General features: G+C 43.2%; 1 protein-coding gene across 4 annotated transcripts in view; it reads left to right on the top strand.

Annotated features, from left to right (window-relative positions):
• Positions 1-15260, top strand: part of scn5lab (sodium channel, voltage gated, type V-like, alpha b) — an 80193-nt gene that overhangs the window by 16636 nt on the left and 48297 nt on the right. For 3 of the 4 annotated variants that reach the window (XM_028969543.1, XM_028969545.1, XM_028969544.1), the window contains exons 4-8: positions 1453-1542; positions 3444-3572; positions 5817-5908; positions 7294-7575; positions 9984-10047. In XM_028969543.1, coding sequence (XP_028825376.1) covers positions 1453-1542; positions 3444-3572; positions 5817-5908; positions 7294-7575; positions 9984-10047 — 657 coding nt within the window. Of the gene's footprint in view, positions 1-1452; positions 1543-3443; positions 3573-5352; positions 5604-5816; positions 5909-7293; positions 7576-9983; positions 10048-15260 lie in introns of those variants that run through there. The other variant, XM_028969546.1, reaches the window with a different exon arrangement.

Below are 15260 nucleotides of genomic sequence, written 5' to 3'. Positions count from 1 at the left end.
ACATTTAAATTTAGCCAGAAGAAAGCACCAAATGACATAAGTTTGCAGGAAAATAGCTTAGAAATGATGAGCAGAGATTGAAGCAGTTGCCGCACCATAGCTGTATAATATGTGCGCTGCACAGCAGATTAGCCCCTGGGCCCGAGTGCCGGGGAACATGTTTGATTAACCCGAGGCGCAGGAGCGCAGTCGTAACACTCAGATTGGAGCGAGGGACGGCGGCGGCGCTGGAGTGATTGAGCTCCTCAGAGACGCGGCAGACATGAGATTCTCAAATCAGAGGGCCTGCGCAGGGCAAACTCAGGATCCCATCAGCATGGAAAAGTGACTCCATGACAAGCCCATTGTGATTGGACAGGTTTTGGACGTTTTAAGACTTCAAAGAAGAGCTTATTCATTGCATGCTGAATGTTAGCATTCAAGTAGAATTTTATTGTCATGTCTCACCAACTTTGGCAGCTTTTTTTTGCTGAGGCAGACTCTTCCCAATAGTGAGAGCAGAGAGCTTTTTTGTCGCTTATGATTATGAGTCATGCACAAGAGGACGGCGTGTAAATATGAAAGCACTGCAGGGACGTGAGCTTTACTGTGGGCAGTTCCGCTGCACCCTGGGTAACTCAAGCCGTGGGGTCTGACACCTCCTTTCATGCAAGTTATTCTATTGAACATGACCCAGAATCCATAGAGATTACTGAAAGAAAAACTGTTCTAATGAACTGCTCTAAAGGAACTTTAAAGAGTTTTAGTAGAAGAAATATATATATCTTAAATTGCCACATGTCAAAAGATAAATTCCAGGTTACATTTAATGACTAAGACTGGATGTGGGCGAACAATATAATAAAAACATATTTAAAAAGCATGATTCTACATCTCAGAGGGCGAAGCTATAATTAGATGTTGGAGTCAGCAGCTATCAATTAATTTTCACCTCTGACTACCATTATATGTAATATGTTCATCACAGGAAATCAGCCAAAGTAAAGAAAGCTCAGTTATAATAATTTGCATTGTCTTTCTTTTGGTAAACATTGAAATGCTGAAAAGATTTCAACATTTTCGACATGAAACAGCAGATCACCACACAATATCGCGTCTGGCCATTTTGTGATAAGCATCATTTGTATGCAATAATCTGGTGGTTTGCAGTGGCATCCGAAATGAAAATATATATCTGTAGCAAAATCCACGTATATCTCTTCAATAAATAAATAAATGAATAAATTACTGTTATGCCTTTCAGGCAATCATTTTATGTGGTGTGCATCAGGAATAAAATACTACAAGCATATTACATAATGAGTGTGCATGAGGGCTCCAGGATGATGCGGTAAGGAATCTATGTATTTATACATTTACTTATTTATTTATCGGTTGAACTATTGTGCATATAGATAGATGAATCTGTGCAGTTGTGAAAAATTGCTGTCATTTTCTTTAACCTTATTCCACATTATTCAGTTTCATCATCATGTGCACTATTTTGACCAACTGTTTCTTCATGGCCATGTCGGAACCTGCACAATGGGCCAAGTATCTGGAGTAAGTATCCGCCACCTGTCTCCCCCATCCCAGTGTTGCCGCTTCTCCTGGCGAAAAGGTGCTCTGTGGGTTCTTTTGTGACTGTGCCTCATTACTTTTCTGTCTCCTAACCCTCTCTGATTGTATTGACCTCTCAACTGTGCCCTGTTTGTCCTGATATAAAGCTTTGCCAGGTGTTTGTTGCCTTGCCTACCACAATTAGCAAGTAAGTTAACTATTTTAGTGTACCCAACCCATTAACTTTGCTAATTGCACTGCTGCTATGCTGCACTGGAATGAACTCATGGTATATGAGTGTCATGCCGTTATGACGGAAATTTTCATTAAAGGGGTCTACAATCAAATCCTCACATTCTTCAACCAAACCAAATTAAAGACATTTTTAAACATGGACAGAATGGGAATTAATATTCAGATTTATTTGGCAGTGAACATGGGTTACATCCTTTCTGTCTACCATCTATCTATCTATCTATCTATCTATCTATCTATCTATCTATCTATCTATCTATCTATCTATCTATCTATCTATCTATCTATCTATCTATCTATCTATCTATCTATCTATCTATCTATCTATCTATCTATCTATCTATCTATCTATCTATCTATCTATCTATTATTTGGTCTTAGCCATTTTTCAGCATTTTTGGAAACAACATTTTTGGAAAAAAAAATTTTCACTTTAAATAAGTTTTTATGAAATCACCCAGTTGTGTTTAAGCTGTAGACATCAAGTGGTAAGTTACCAGTAAATTAATGTTTCCATTTTTTTACATTCTGTACACAAAGCAAGCACTTAACCTGAAAATGTTCAAAAATGCAGAAAAATGTCAAACTGAACAAATAATTTTCACTTTGAAACAACTGTCCATCCATGCAGCCCTCCATCCATCCATTCATACATCCATCCATCCATCCATGCATATCCATGCCCCGTCCGTTTTTATGGACAGCACCTTCCTCTTTCTGTCCGACTCTACATCGTGATCTGTTAGTCTGTTAGCCTACCTGGATGTCACCGACAGCATAACAGCGCAGGGTCACCGGACACTGACGAGGCCTGGGAGGATCTAACCCATGTAGGACCCTGCACGCTGTAGCTACTTCTTCACATAAGTCAGGGTTTCAGTGACCAAAGGCAACCATGTTCACCTTTAATGAAGACAGATTTGTGTGCCTTCACGTAGAGTCCGCATCAAGTCAGCTAGGAAAGAGGAAAAAAATAGGAACGCGGGTTTATTGGCATGTAGCATGCAATGAATCCCAGCCAATCACAACAGCTCCTCTGACAGTTAGCCCTTCATACCTCTCAGCATTACCCATTGTTCTTTATTAGTACCTGCATTGATAGCAGTAAGGAGTTTTATTCTCAGCATGCCTTCCAAGTGTCCAGGGAGGCATTAGTGTTGAGAGGTATGAGGTGAATTTTTTTTTTAACCCAGCAAAAATGTAACTGAATCCACAAAAGAATAAAGAGATATGGCCGTGCACTTCAGTATGCTGCATCCTTCATCTTCGTCACCATGTACTCTGCTAAAATGCTCAAAGTGCCCTGCTGGATGTTAATGCCCATTCTTGTCTTGATGACCACCAAAATCATCAAGGGAGCATCTGTTGAACAAGCTTGCTGTCCATTTCCCAGGCGGCTGACGCCACCCATGAGCTTCCCCAATCTCTCACAAGCCCCACCCCCTCCCGTACTTACAAGCCACCGCTGCTTCATATTCATCTTTGTCCATTTTCCCTGACCCCTTCCCTCCCTTTCACATGTTTTTGTCGGACCACACCGAGGAAACGAGGCGTGCCCCTGGCCCCTCGGCCTGCTCTGGTATCATTGTCAGCTAACGTGGGGAATTATTTTTTCCTCCCCACTGCCTCCGCCCTGTCTCCTCCTTCAGGTACACGTTCACTGGCATTTACACGTTCGAGTCATCTATAAAAATTCTGGCAAGAGGCTTCTGTGTCGGGCCATTCACCTTCCTGCGGGACCCCTGGAACTGGCTGGATTTCACTGTGATACTCATGGCGTAAGTGTTGGCCCTGACCTTTGCCCTCTAACCCTATACCAATTTCCCATCTCTCTGGCACATGTAACCTTAGCAACAAAGTAGCTTTGGTCATTTTTCCCTCTTGAGTGTGTAAAGCCCTCTGGGGCTATTGGAAATGTTTAACCTCCTGTGTCCCACCTACCGTATGTCCAAAGTCCTACCTACACTTCCTGTTTGTCTACCACTATGTTTTTCCCATCTGTCTGCATTGATTATATATCTCCGTACTAATTGCCCACACTGTAAACCCGTTCCCTAGCATGACTGATGCAACCGAGACGTTCCCAGCGGTAATTGATTCATTGTCAACATCTCCATTTACACTGCCTCTGGCATTGATCAGCGGCGACACTGATCAATTAAGAACTGACAACATGAGCAGAGATGAATGTGTCCTTTTAAAATATGTCAGGCATCTCTGACACGTGTGGCTTACGGGTCAAGACTGTTGTATACAACGTCCAAGCCTGTTTGAGCGATTGATTTTCATGCACACGTCTGTCTTTCCTAATTCAATCGCTGTTCAGTTCTCACACTGGAAAATTAACATAAAAAAAGATTTATTATTACTTGATTTAATGTGGACAAAGCTCAACACTAGTTAATTGCATGCATATAAAAGGGCAGCCGAGCAATAACGTCAGAAGGAAAGAATGAACGCCGTTCCTGACGGGGTCAAGAATCAAGGGTTTGCTGGGATGGTGGCTACCACCATGGCGAGGTGCCACATGCCATTGTCCCTCTTGAAAAAGGCAGAAAATAAATGATGAAATAAATAAAAAAATGGGGAGGCTGTTGACAGATTTCCCCTGCCGTGACAGTAAGACATTTTAAACACTCCCGCATATATTTTATTGGAGGCATAATTTGACTCGGCGGCCATCTCGAAAACGCCTGCGAAGATTGGGCTGCGAGGGCCTCCCCGTTTGATGAACTGCTGATTCCCCGGCCCGGCTTTATGGCTTTATTTCTCTTCGCCTAACAGGCCAGTTGTCCTTGAACTGAATGCCTCGGCAGGGTTAGTTGGATTCTTAGCCCCATCGGATCCCATAAGTCAAGGCAGCGTCCGGGTGTTGACAGGCGCCCCCTTCCCGCCGATTCCTGGCTTTATTAAATCTAGACTGATGCCTGTGAAAAGGATACAAGCGGGCGATAAGCGATAAACGCTCCCACCCATGCCAGGTTCCCAAGGAGACATAACGGTAGCCCCAGAGTCCCACGGCCAGTGCTGATCGGAGCGATCTGATTTAGCATAATCATGGCCTAACGCCATTAAAAGCCCTGTCATTGTCTCATCTACTTTACACAAGATCGATCCTGTATATTACTCTACATCTCAGTTACCCACCCTTGATTTTTACGTTTTTTTCCTGTACGCCGTAATCCAATCAGTGTGACGGCAGAAGCTGATGAAATCAGATATCGTAGGTTTCATGGCCAGATCGGCTCTAAAACTCGACTGACAAGCAGGCGCCCAATTGGCTGCTCTCGGCATCGACAAAATTCACTGCCCAATAACTGCATTCGAAAAATTAATTTTTCTCCTTAGTATACTTGTGCATCTAAAAAAGTTTGACTAAGATGAAAAAAGTCATTTGTTTATTTATTTATTTGTAAGTGAACTGATAAAGCACTGACTGTAAATGAATATATGTTTTGGAAGCTAGACATTTCTATATTGGGAAAACTTTTTTTGATGGATCATAGGTAATATTCTAATAAAACTGCATTAAAAGTACTAAACACTAAAACTAATTAACTTTACATGCAATGTATGTAAATATACAACGTTTGAAATGATGAAAACAAATGACCGAATTCTCAATTCTAATTTTTGAAGATGCCTCACATTGAGATCGGATGTCTCTGGCTGTTTGAGTTCTTTCTTTTGTTGTTGTTTTGTAATTTGATCCTACAGGTTTCTAACTGAGTTTATTAAAGTAGGCAATCTTCAAGCGCTTCGGTCATTCAGGGTCATCCGAATGTTGAAATCTATTTCAGTCATACCAGGTAAGGGCCGCCCCGCCCCCTACTGCTGTGTGAGGGACTGTTTTGTCGCTGTTTTGTCCAACCCTCCCTGGGTCCCCAGCTGCCCAGCCCACCCCATTTCCTCTCCTCACTGTGAGCTCCCACCCCCCACCAGGTTCAACCCCTGTGACCCTTTCACCTGTGTGTTTGTGGGTGCATTGTCATTGTCTGTGCTCCGATTTTGGCTTGTTGCAGATATATTACTGAGTTTGTGGACCTGGGCAATGTCTCAGCACTGCGAACGTTCAGAGTCCTCCGAGCGCTGAAAACTATCTCGGTCATCCCAGGTGAGAGGGCAGTAAAATGCTAAGGCCTACCGCAAAAAAGGATGACTAAGAGCCTGCCTGCCGGCCGTTTCCTTTCTCTGCGGATTCTCCAACGAATGTGTCTGGCTTGGAAATACAGAGTGTGACAAATGAGGGCACTTTCGAGTTTGGCAAGCTTCCCCGAGAGGCGAGCGGGAATAAACAATGCTACGCAAATCGGATTTTTTTACCTGTAGACCCCCCTCTCCGGTGGCACACCTTCCCCACACACCAAAGTGTACGAGTGTGCACAAAGCAGACGGAACCTGAAGTGAAATTAGGCCGAGGAGAGTCTCATGTTCCATCTGTTGACTCGCTGAAGGGGGTTACGTTTCCTTACTCGAAAGACCTCATTCAACCTTAGTGTTTAACATCTAATAGGCATGAGTATTGTCAAGAGTGTGTTGGCAATGGGAAAGAGAAAGCAGAAACACCAGACACTGCCGCGGGAGTGCCAATCTTCTGCTCGGACTGAAGGAAATTATGAATAATTAACTAAGCAATTCATCAAAACAAGTTCTCCCAATGTCCGTATATGTCAGTATATTTCAAGAATGAATTAGCCAGTGGATAAACCGAAAATTCCAAAAAATGAATATGTGTATGGGGCTTTGCTGCGTAAATCATGCCCCGCTGGAGAATGAAGATGGTCTAGCGGCCGGGCAGTGTCTGTTGTTGGGGTAACGATGACTCATGAGAAAACGTGACACTTCGTTTTGTTAAATGAAGCCCTTAGGGGAAGCATGTCTGCTTCATCTGTGGCCGAGTGTCTGTGTGTGTGTGTTGGTGTTTTGTCACTGTGTTGATAGACGTGGTTGTGTGACTGTTGCTTTGCCTCAGTGGTTGTGGTGTGATTTTGATGAAAATCCATTATAATTACTATTTATAATAATATACATTCAAATTATGATATCAGGTACTACTTTCGAATTGGTGCCATGCACTAAGTGTATGGTCAAAATTGTCATCAGAATTTACATAATTATATAAAACAAGAATGAAACGCTTGGTAGTTATCTTAGTTGGAGAAACTAAAATTTTTATTGGTGTGTAATTATTTTTTCACCCGAACAACAATCTTAAATAATGTTTTTATTAATGTTTTAAAATGGGTGGAGCCTGATGATTACTTACTCCATCAATACATCACACGTTCCTTGTTTTATCTATTTATTCATGTAAATCCTGAGGATGCTTACTCTTACTGAACAGCTCTGTGTTTAGAGCCAGTTTGAAAGTAGTGCCCATTATTATTGAGATTACAACATAAATGTACATGCAACTTGGCCTTGAAATTATTTAAGATACATTTTAAATGAGTGAAATAAGCAGTACCGGACTGATGCTAACCTTTGACCCCTGGTTAGGCCTGAAGACCATTGTGGGTGCGCTTATGCAGGCAGTGAAGAAGCTGTCAGACGTGATGATCCTCACCGTGTTCTGCCTGAGCGTCTTCGCGCTAATCGGTCTGCAGCTGTTCATGGGCAACCTGCGTCAGAAGTGTGTGCGCAGCACCATAAACTGCGAAACTATCAACGGCACCTACAGCACCAGCTTCAACAGCACCTTCAACAGCACCATCAACAACAGCACTTTCATCTGCAACAATCGGACCTGGTCCTCCCACGAGGAGTTCATCACAGCCACAGGTGAGGCGCTTCAATGCAGAAATCCGGTTCCATGACCTACATTATTACATTCAAAAGTTTGGGGTCATTTAAAAATAGCAGCTTATTTTGCATGGAAAAAACAAACAACTTTATTAAAGCTCCCCTATCATGAAAATTTCACTTCGTAAGATAAATAAAAAACATTAATTAACATTAATACAAGTTCCCCTAGCCTGTAGTCCTGCAGTGGTCCTGCAGTGGTTTGAAAGTGCGATAGGTGTAAAAAGTGCTTTAGTCATTCTGCTTCACCGTTCAGAGAGTGGTCGGATCTGGAATTTGTCCCCTTATGTCGTCACAAGGGGAATGGTTACCTCTTGTTTCTCATGCTTTTCCCCCATAGAATTTCCCACCCCTCCCCTAAAACTTTATCTCCACCGTTCCGCCATGCAAGACTCTGAACAGCCAGTGGATTCATTTTTCTGGAAAAACATGATGCGACCAAACATTGTGGTTAGGGAGTGGTGTTGATGATGTAATTTCCGCAAATGCCTCATCACTTCTATAGGCTGCTCTCCTCCTGGTCCCGCCTCTCTCTTCCTCATTAGCATTTAAAGCTACAGACACTGAAACGGCGCATCCTGGGAAATCTCATTGTGGAACTGGATCAAAGTGGCTGTAATTCTGCACCAAGGCTGAATTTCGAAAGAGACGTCAGATACAGAATTAGGGGACCAATAAGACCAATATAAAAGCAAAAAAAAAAAAAAAAAGTTTAAATATTACAAAATTAATAAGAAATAGTAACTGGCAAAATAATGATGTAGTCAAATCCACATTTGCTGATGCACCAGATGCTGTTGCTGATTATTGCAAATGTGTTTTCTAATTGCCAATTAACCCTTTAAATGGACAAACTAGCATTAGTGACCCCAGGAGTGCTCTGGAGTTCAAGACTAATCGGATTTATGCAGATATTCCATTCATTAACAGCCCTTTCCAGCTATCAGAGTCTGGGAATTAAGTTCTGTTGGCTAAAAAACTGGAAAACTGAATAATAATTTACATTGGAATTGGAATAAGCATGCATGTCTATATCATGCAGTAACATGCAGTCCATAATAGCATTAGCCATCCGTAATTTCTCACTGCTGCTAAACGATTTAAACAATATTAAACTTATTAATCATACGTCACTCTTTAATAGGGCATTATTAATCAAAAAAGGAGGTTGGATATGAACTGGGGTGTCTGGGTCTGGATGGAGCAAAATACACCAAGGAAATGAACAAAGCTTAATTTTTTTCAATAACTGAGTAAACGTTGCTTAAAATAGGGTTCAGGCCATGTCCATCGTCCGTTTTTGACAGACCTGTCAATGATCATTTTTTTGTGAGAACAGCACAGTCATTAGGCGCGCGCAGACGTTCATGTAAGTTTAAATTTTGCTTTATTTTTGGTCGGTCTCATTTCATGAGAATAGAAATTAGGGCAGAGCTGTCACTCAATAGCATGACCTACACAAAGCTGATGTAGGGCAAAGACTTAAATAGATGGATGCTACCTCTCCACATGACCAGGCAGAGCAATTGAAAAGCTGACTTATGCTACAGGAGCGAACGATCGAAGACACTTTAAACTGCGATCAAAACACACAACTGCCCACCGCTGGCCAACGCTGACCAACGCTGGCCAGTTTTCCAAAGTTTTCTGTGACTTTGACTGTTGTGATGTAAACATGCAACCTGCAACGCCGTAGGGGTCAACTTTTGTGTGACAACACAGCGAGAGGGGGAAAGCAGGGGAAGGGACCCTGTCGGGAGATGGGCTCCGAGCCTTGTTCGGATCAAGTCGGCACATTTAAGGCCATGCTGAAACGAGGAATGCTGACAGCTGAGGGCCGAAGCTCGGGCCCCATGCCAGCGGGGTCTTGTAGCGAATCCCTCCCCGGCCTCCCTCGGCCCCAGCAGCTCTCAAGTGCTGGAGTGGGGACAGGGTGGGATGCGAGCGGTGCAAAAATGAGCCATGATAAAGTGAAGTGCTCTGGCCACTTAGCCAGGGGAGCGCCGAGTGGACCTGGAGACTGCGCTGCGTTGTAATCTCTTAGTCACTTTAATGGGACGTTTCATTAAAAAAAAAAAAAAGAACCTCTGGGTCCGTTCCACGTGCCTCTCTCCCCGGGCACACATGCACATCATTCATATTGCTGCAGAGGACACAATGGACATCTGCACTGTTTCCTGTAACAAGGCTGCTCATTATGTTCAATTCCACTCCAACGGAAGTTTTTAAGATCATTTTCAGTGTATGAAATAAATGGATGATATGTCCTGAAGGCACATTATGTCTGAACTGTACTGAACCAAGGAAGGGATTTAAAAATGTTACTCCGGTCAGTGAAATCCAGATTTTTAATTTCTTAATTAAATTTTGTCTTCTTCAATCCCCAGAGAACTTCTACAAGGTGGAAGGAGCCAAGGACTTCTTAATATGTGGATTTACGAGCGATTCTGGGTAAGTGTGCGCGATTTCTACACTCTGCTACAGATATTCGGTTGCGCAGTCTGAGCAGTCATCCAGCCTCAGGTTACTCGTTTTCTGCAGTTACTCATCTTACAAGTGAGCTGGTGCGTACACTCCAGTGTGACTTGAAGAGGCCATCGCTTCCAGAAGGCGTCTGATTATGTGTCCTATAATCAGTTGTCCCATTTTGTCCTTGTCATTTTGGCACTGGCAGAGAAGGCCAAAGGGGCCTGAGATTAGACAGGGTTAGGGTCCCTGTGGCGGGGCGGCTTAGGTAAACAGCGGCGTTGGGCGCCTTGAAAGGGCCTGAGTCAGAGCGGCTGCACGGCGGTTGCTGAGTCGGCTGCCAGGACCAGCTCTACCACCGCTGATAACGCAGGTTCCGAACCCCTTTGAGTCATTTCGTGAGTCATTATTATGACAATCAATATATTCCAGAATGTTTTTTGCCGCCTTTCCATTCAAATTGAGCAAATTGAAATTGCTAATAGAATATGTGCATAATTCACAATGGTTTGCAGTCTGAAAAAGGCAAATTTCATAAAACTGCAATATAATTGCTTTTTTCCATATTTGCAGGTCACATGACATACAACAAAGGTTTCACATGGCATAAGGTATCAGAACAGACAAATACTATAGCAGCGTTTTACTGTAAATAATGATGTTGTGGTGCAGTTGCACCACAAAGAAATCCACCTGCAGCAAACCTGAGGGATCTGGAGCGGTTGTTGGGGGAGAGAAGGACCGCGGTAGCACCATGCCATGATCCCAGCTGCAGAGGTGCCCTTTATCCAGCACAAAGCCTTCAGGTTTATACAATAGACAGTGTGGGTTAAAACTGCCCATTACATTACGGAACATTATGGCCCATCCGCTCGTTACAATGTTTCTTTAATTGGATTGTGACCCCCAAGAAACATTCGGGAACGTTCCCAAAGCCGTGACCCTGTGGCTCCCTGCTCCTACCCCGCTGCTCAAGGCCACTTGAGGCCATTAATCAGCGTCCCCGCACAAACGAGGTGCCTTTATCAGGGAAATCAGGTGCGGTGGAGGAGGGCAGGAAACAAAAACCTGTAAACGCTGCAGGTCCGCACCAGCATCAGGCTAAGCACCCGGGGCCCGGGACCATCCATAACGGCCTTCGCTACAGATTCATGTGCTCACAAGCGCTTTCTTTTTATGAATGTTTGTCCCCCCGCGCTGTAAGTACATTATGTAAATCGGTCGCCTATCGTCTCGTATATTTTGATGATGGATACCCGGTGCGGTTTCCGTTCTGCCGCAGGAGGCGGTTTCCAAAGAGCGAGAAAGCTAACACCGTCGCAATTAGAGGCGGAGCCGTTAAACATCCGTCGGCCGCTGATCTGAGGCCTTGTGACGCGTTGACGCAGCTGACCTCCTCGAAACCAGCGGGGAGGGGTCCGGTCCAGGGGGACATGAAGTTGCGCAGAGCTGAAGTTAATTTGTCGGGTGACAAATCCCCGGTACACCCTTTCCAAAGATGAAGGCCAATAACGCCTGCTATTCATGCGCGTGCACCGTAGGCTTTATTAATCCGTGCTTATTTTCTACTGCCGTGTGAACTGCCGAAAGAAATGCGTTTAATCAGTCTCAATCCCCGCGTCATAGCGTTGCTCATAAAAACACAGACGTTACCCTGGGTACGGAAGCTGAGAAAATTCATAATAGATTCCTGGTTATTTACGGCCGCTGACATGTGAGTTATTGTCGGCCATAAAGGCGCGGCGCTCTGTTTGTGTAAAACACGGGGCAACAATTTTGGACCGGCCGCGGCCGGTTTAACACAACCGAGCCGTTACCTAACCTAATCCCGCAAAGCCCGCCCAACCCCGCCGGTGCTTGTGTCTGGAGTGTGGGAGTGGGGGCCGTTTACTGTTCAGGCCGTCAGGACCAAGCTACAGGACTTTACAGAAGTAAAAACCCACGACACGCTCTGACTTACTGCAAGTTTGCATTGGTGCTATGCGGTCCTGCTCGTGCCGATGTAAAACAGCTCACCGTTGGGAGATAAATATTTGCGTCTGCTGGACTTTTTTTTTTTCTTCTGCTGCTCCAGAAACATGTAGGGATGCACATGTTCTACCAATGAAATGAGCCCAGGCAAAAAAATAGGTCAAAATAAGTAATGTGCGGCAGACAATTGCCAAATAAACACATTTTTGTGCAAGCTCAGTAGACAGATAAGAAAACATGCATGGAATGCAAAAATTACTATCGGTTTTGTATGTACTGAAAAAAGGCTATATGATAGAGTGTAGGATTTCCAAGAGGTCATTATCCACCCTCAGGGGCTTCTAGGATGTCACGCTATACATTTTTTGTGCATTGCACAATGCAATTACTGTCTGCTCATGGCTAGCTCTCAGGCCCCTTCACCAATGGTTAAAAAGGGCTTAAAAGCGCCGATCGCTTAATTGCTATCGTGATATTTTCAAAATCCAAAGCAGGCTGCAGGTTTTAACCGCACATATGTATCGAACATATAATGGAGGCCACTAGTCATTAGACATTCCCTTTAAGTTATAAGGTTTGGCCTAAGGATGGCCTTGCTGTCTAATGGTCCATCGTCATAAATAATTTAAAAGGCCCACAGATGTTGATGGAAACATCTGTCCAAGTCTGTGAGAGTTTAAAAAAATGTGTCTCATCCAATGATTATTGGACTGTCTGTGTCCACTGCTTAAGTGGTCTGAGAAGCTCTGTCTGCCATAGAGACATGGTGGAAGTGAGTCGCTTCCAGTAAAGAAAGCAATTGCAGTGTCCTAACACCTAATAAGGTGACAGCATTGAGAGCAATAAAAATCAATAATTTTTTATATTATATACATATGGTTATTGTTTTGCAATATATAAAACGCTGTAACACATTGCTTCTTTGTGAGCCTTGTGAGTGGAATTAACTGACCAGATGCAATCTGAATAAAACCAGCTTGTACTGTAGGGGGCATTTCCCTTTCAGCCATTTATCTTGGCCTTGGGCTAATTTTTTTTTTTATGGTCCTCCGATGTGCAAAGATCTTTTTTTTCTGTTGCCATTTATCTCTTTCCCAGTTTCACCATTTGACGTCTTCTGCCAGGATCTAAATGAAATTAAGGAGAACCTTCAGCCTTTAGACAAGCGGTACCAGTACACCGGGGTTAATTTTACAGCCGGTAATGACCTTGCTGTGTGCATCAGAGGCACTGCAACCGAACGTCCTGTCGGAGTTCATTAGGGCAGCAGTGTGTTTCCAATTAAGGCCAGATAAACACAAACTTTTCGCAACATGACGGCTTTCTGCTACTCCAAACATTTCTATTGAAAAACCACCAGTCTGCCTTGTGTGTACTGCATTGGTAATTACAGGGTGTTAGTCTGTGCTGATTATGCTCGGCGAGGCTAAAAATACAGGGTAATGGGGATGTATTCTGGAGGTTTGAGAGCTTACTTTCACTGAGCCTCTGATCAGACGCCAAACCAGATCAACTTGAAATTGCCCAACTGGACTATATCAACTGCCTTCGCTGCACCAGGCTCCTAATTATTTATTAATTACAGTAATCGCTCTGCCCAAAACATAAGCGTCCCGCTTTCATCAGGTCTCTGCTCAACTCTTTGTAAATTGGCTATAAATAATCATGATATTTCTAAATTTTTATTATCATATCATTAATAATATTAGAATATACAAAACATGATTAAAAATAGTAATTAATGTAGATAATGGAGATTATAATTCTTTATCTGTAGATTCAGTCATTAATATTTAAATCACAAAAATGTAAAAATAAAATATTACAAAAAAAACATTCAACATTCAACAACAATAAGAAGAACAATAATAAGTCACAACCCTGCTTATGATTAAGTCGTTACAGAAAATGAGTAAATGTTTATTCACAATAAGCATTTATATATGTGTTCCATTCTATTATATATAAACAATGCATAAACAGCATTACAGCATTATCTATACAAGTGTCATGCCATATGATGTATATATCATGTCATATTGGGTGTGCACATCTTCAACAGCAAAACATGCAGCTGTACAGGGGTCAGCAAGGGAATGAATAAAATGATCTCTGTATGACGTAAACTCGACATAACAGGCATGTTACCAGTTTCCGCTGAACAACTCCCAGATCCACAGAGACAGAGCACAGAGCTCCAGGGATGTTGCAAAAAACAAAAAAAAAGGAGCGAAAGAAAGAAAAATCTCCATGGGCAACAAAACCTCCTAGATACAGTTGCTATAGAAATGTACTTCTCTTATCCTCACAGACCTTTACTAGCAGACCTTCCCCGCGTTGCATTTATGAACTCCCATTTTCAGTAATTGTTTGAGGTGAGACTGAGCAGGTTGATGTGGCAAAATGAACTCCGGTTGGTTTTGGTAACAGGAATCGCTTTTAAATTCTTGTTTGGTGCCTTATTCTGGGATGATGTATGTTATGGCTGCCGTGGCTACACCCTGGGTTCAACATAATGCCCCCAGGGTCATGGGATGCTCTGAAGCTGTTGCCATTGTTTCTGCTTTGCAAAGCAAAGCAAACGGCAGGAATCAGCAAAAATCACATTCACATTTCCCTTTTTTATGTAAGAAAACATGCTCTACATGAAATATATGTGAGTGTGGAAAAAGGGTCTAAAAATGTTTAAGAGAAGGTAGGGGAAATTTGAGTGGGATCAAATTCAAATTCAAATTTTATTTGTCACATACATGATACACGGTATTTGTCATACACGGTATGATATGCAGTGAAACCTCCACTGTTTTGAAGCACCCAGCGCTTTTGACAGATCCTTGACAGTCATTAGAAGAATTAATTTTTGGGACTTAGTTTTATTTTAATTGATTAAATGAACATTAGTTGATTTTGTTCTCAAGTCTCTGGGGGTTTAACTGGTTCCCTTTTAACTTGGGACCACAGTGTTCTCGTTTGCATGCTATGGTGGTAAATGACGTCCTGTGTATAAGCTCTGTGGCAGGATGGTTTTGCTATCAGTGCTAACCACCCTCCATCCCTCCCCACCCGCCTCCATGCCTTCCCGGCTGAAGTGGCCCCGTCCATTAACACGCCCTTCAGAGACGCAGCGAGGTGTCCTGTGGCGATAGCGCCCGTCGGCCCACACCTTCACACCCACCGCATGCCTCTGCGCTGAGAGCAGGCCAAGAACAGGGGCGGGGCATCAGGGA

The sequence above is a fragment of the Denticeps clupeoides genome, chromosome 2 (genome assembly GCF_900700375.1).
Source record: "Denticeps clupeoides chromosome 2, fDenClu1.1, whole genome shotgun sequence".
NCBI classification, from domain to species: Eukaryota; Metazoa; Chordata; class Actinopteri; order Clupeiformes; family Denticipitidae; genus Denticeps; species Denticeps clupeoides.
Note: the sequence above shows the minus strand (reverse complement) of the source record. Positions and strands in the feature narration are given on the sequence as shown.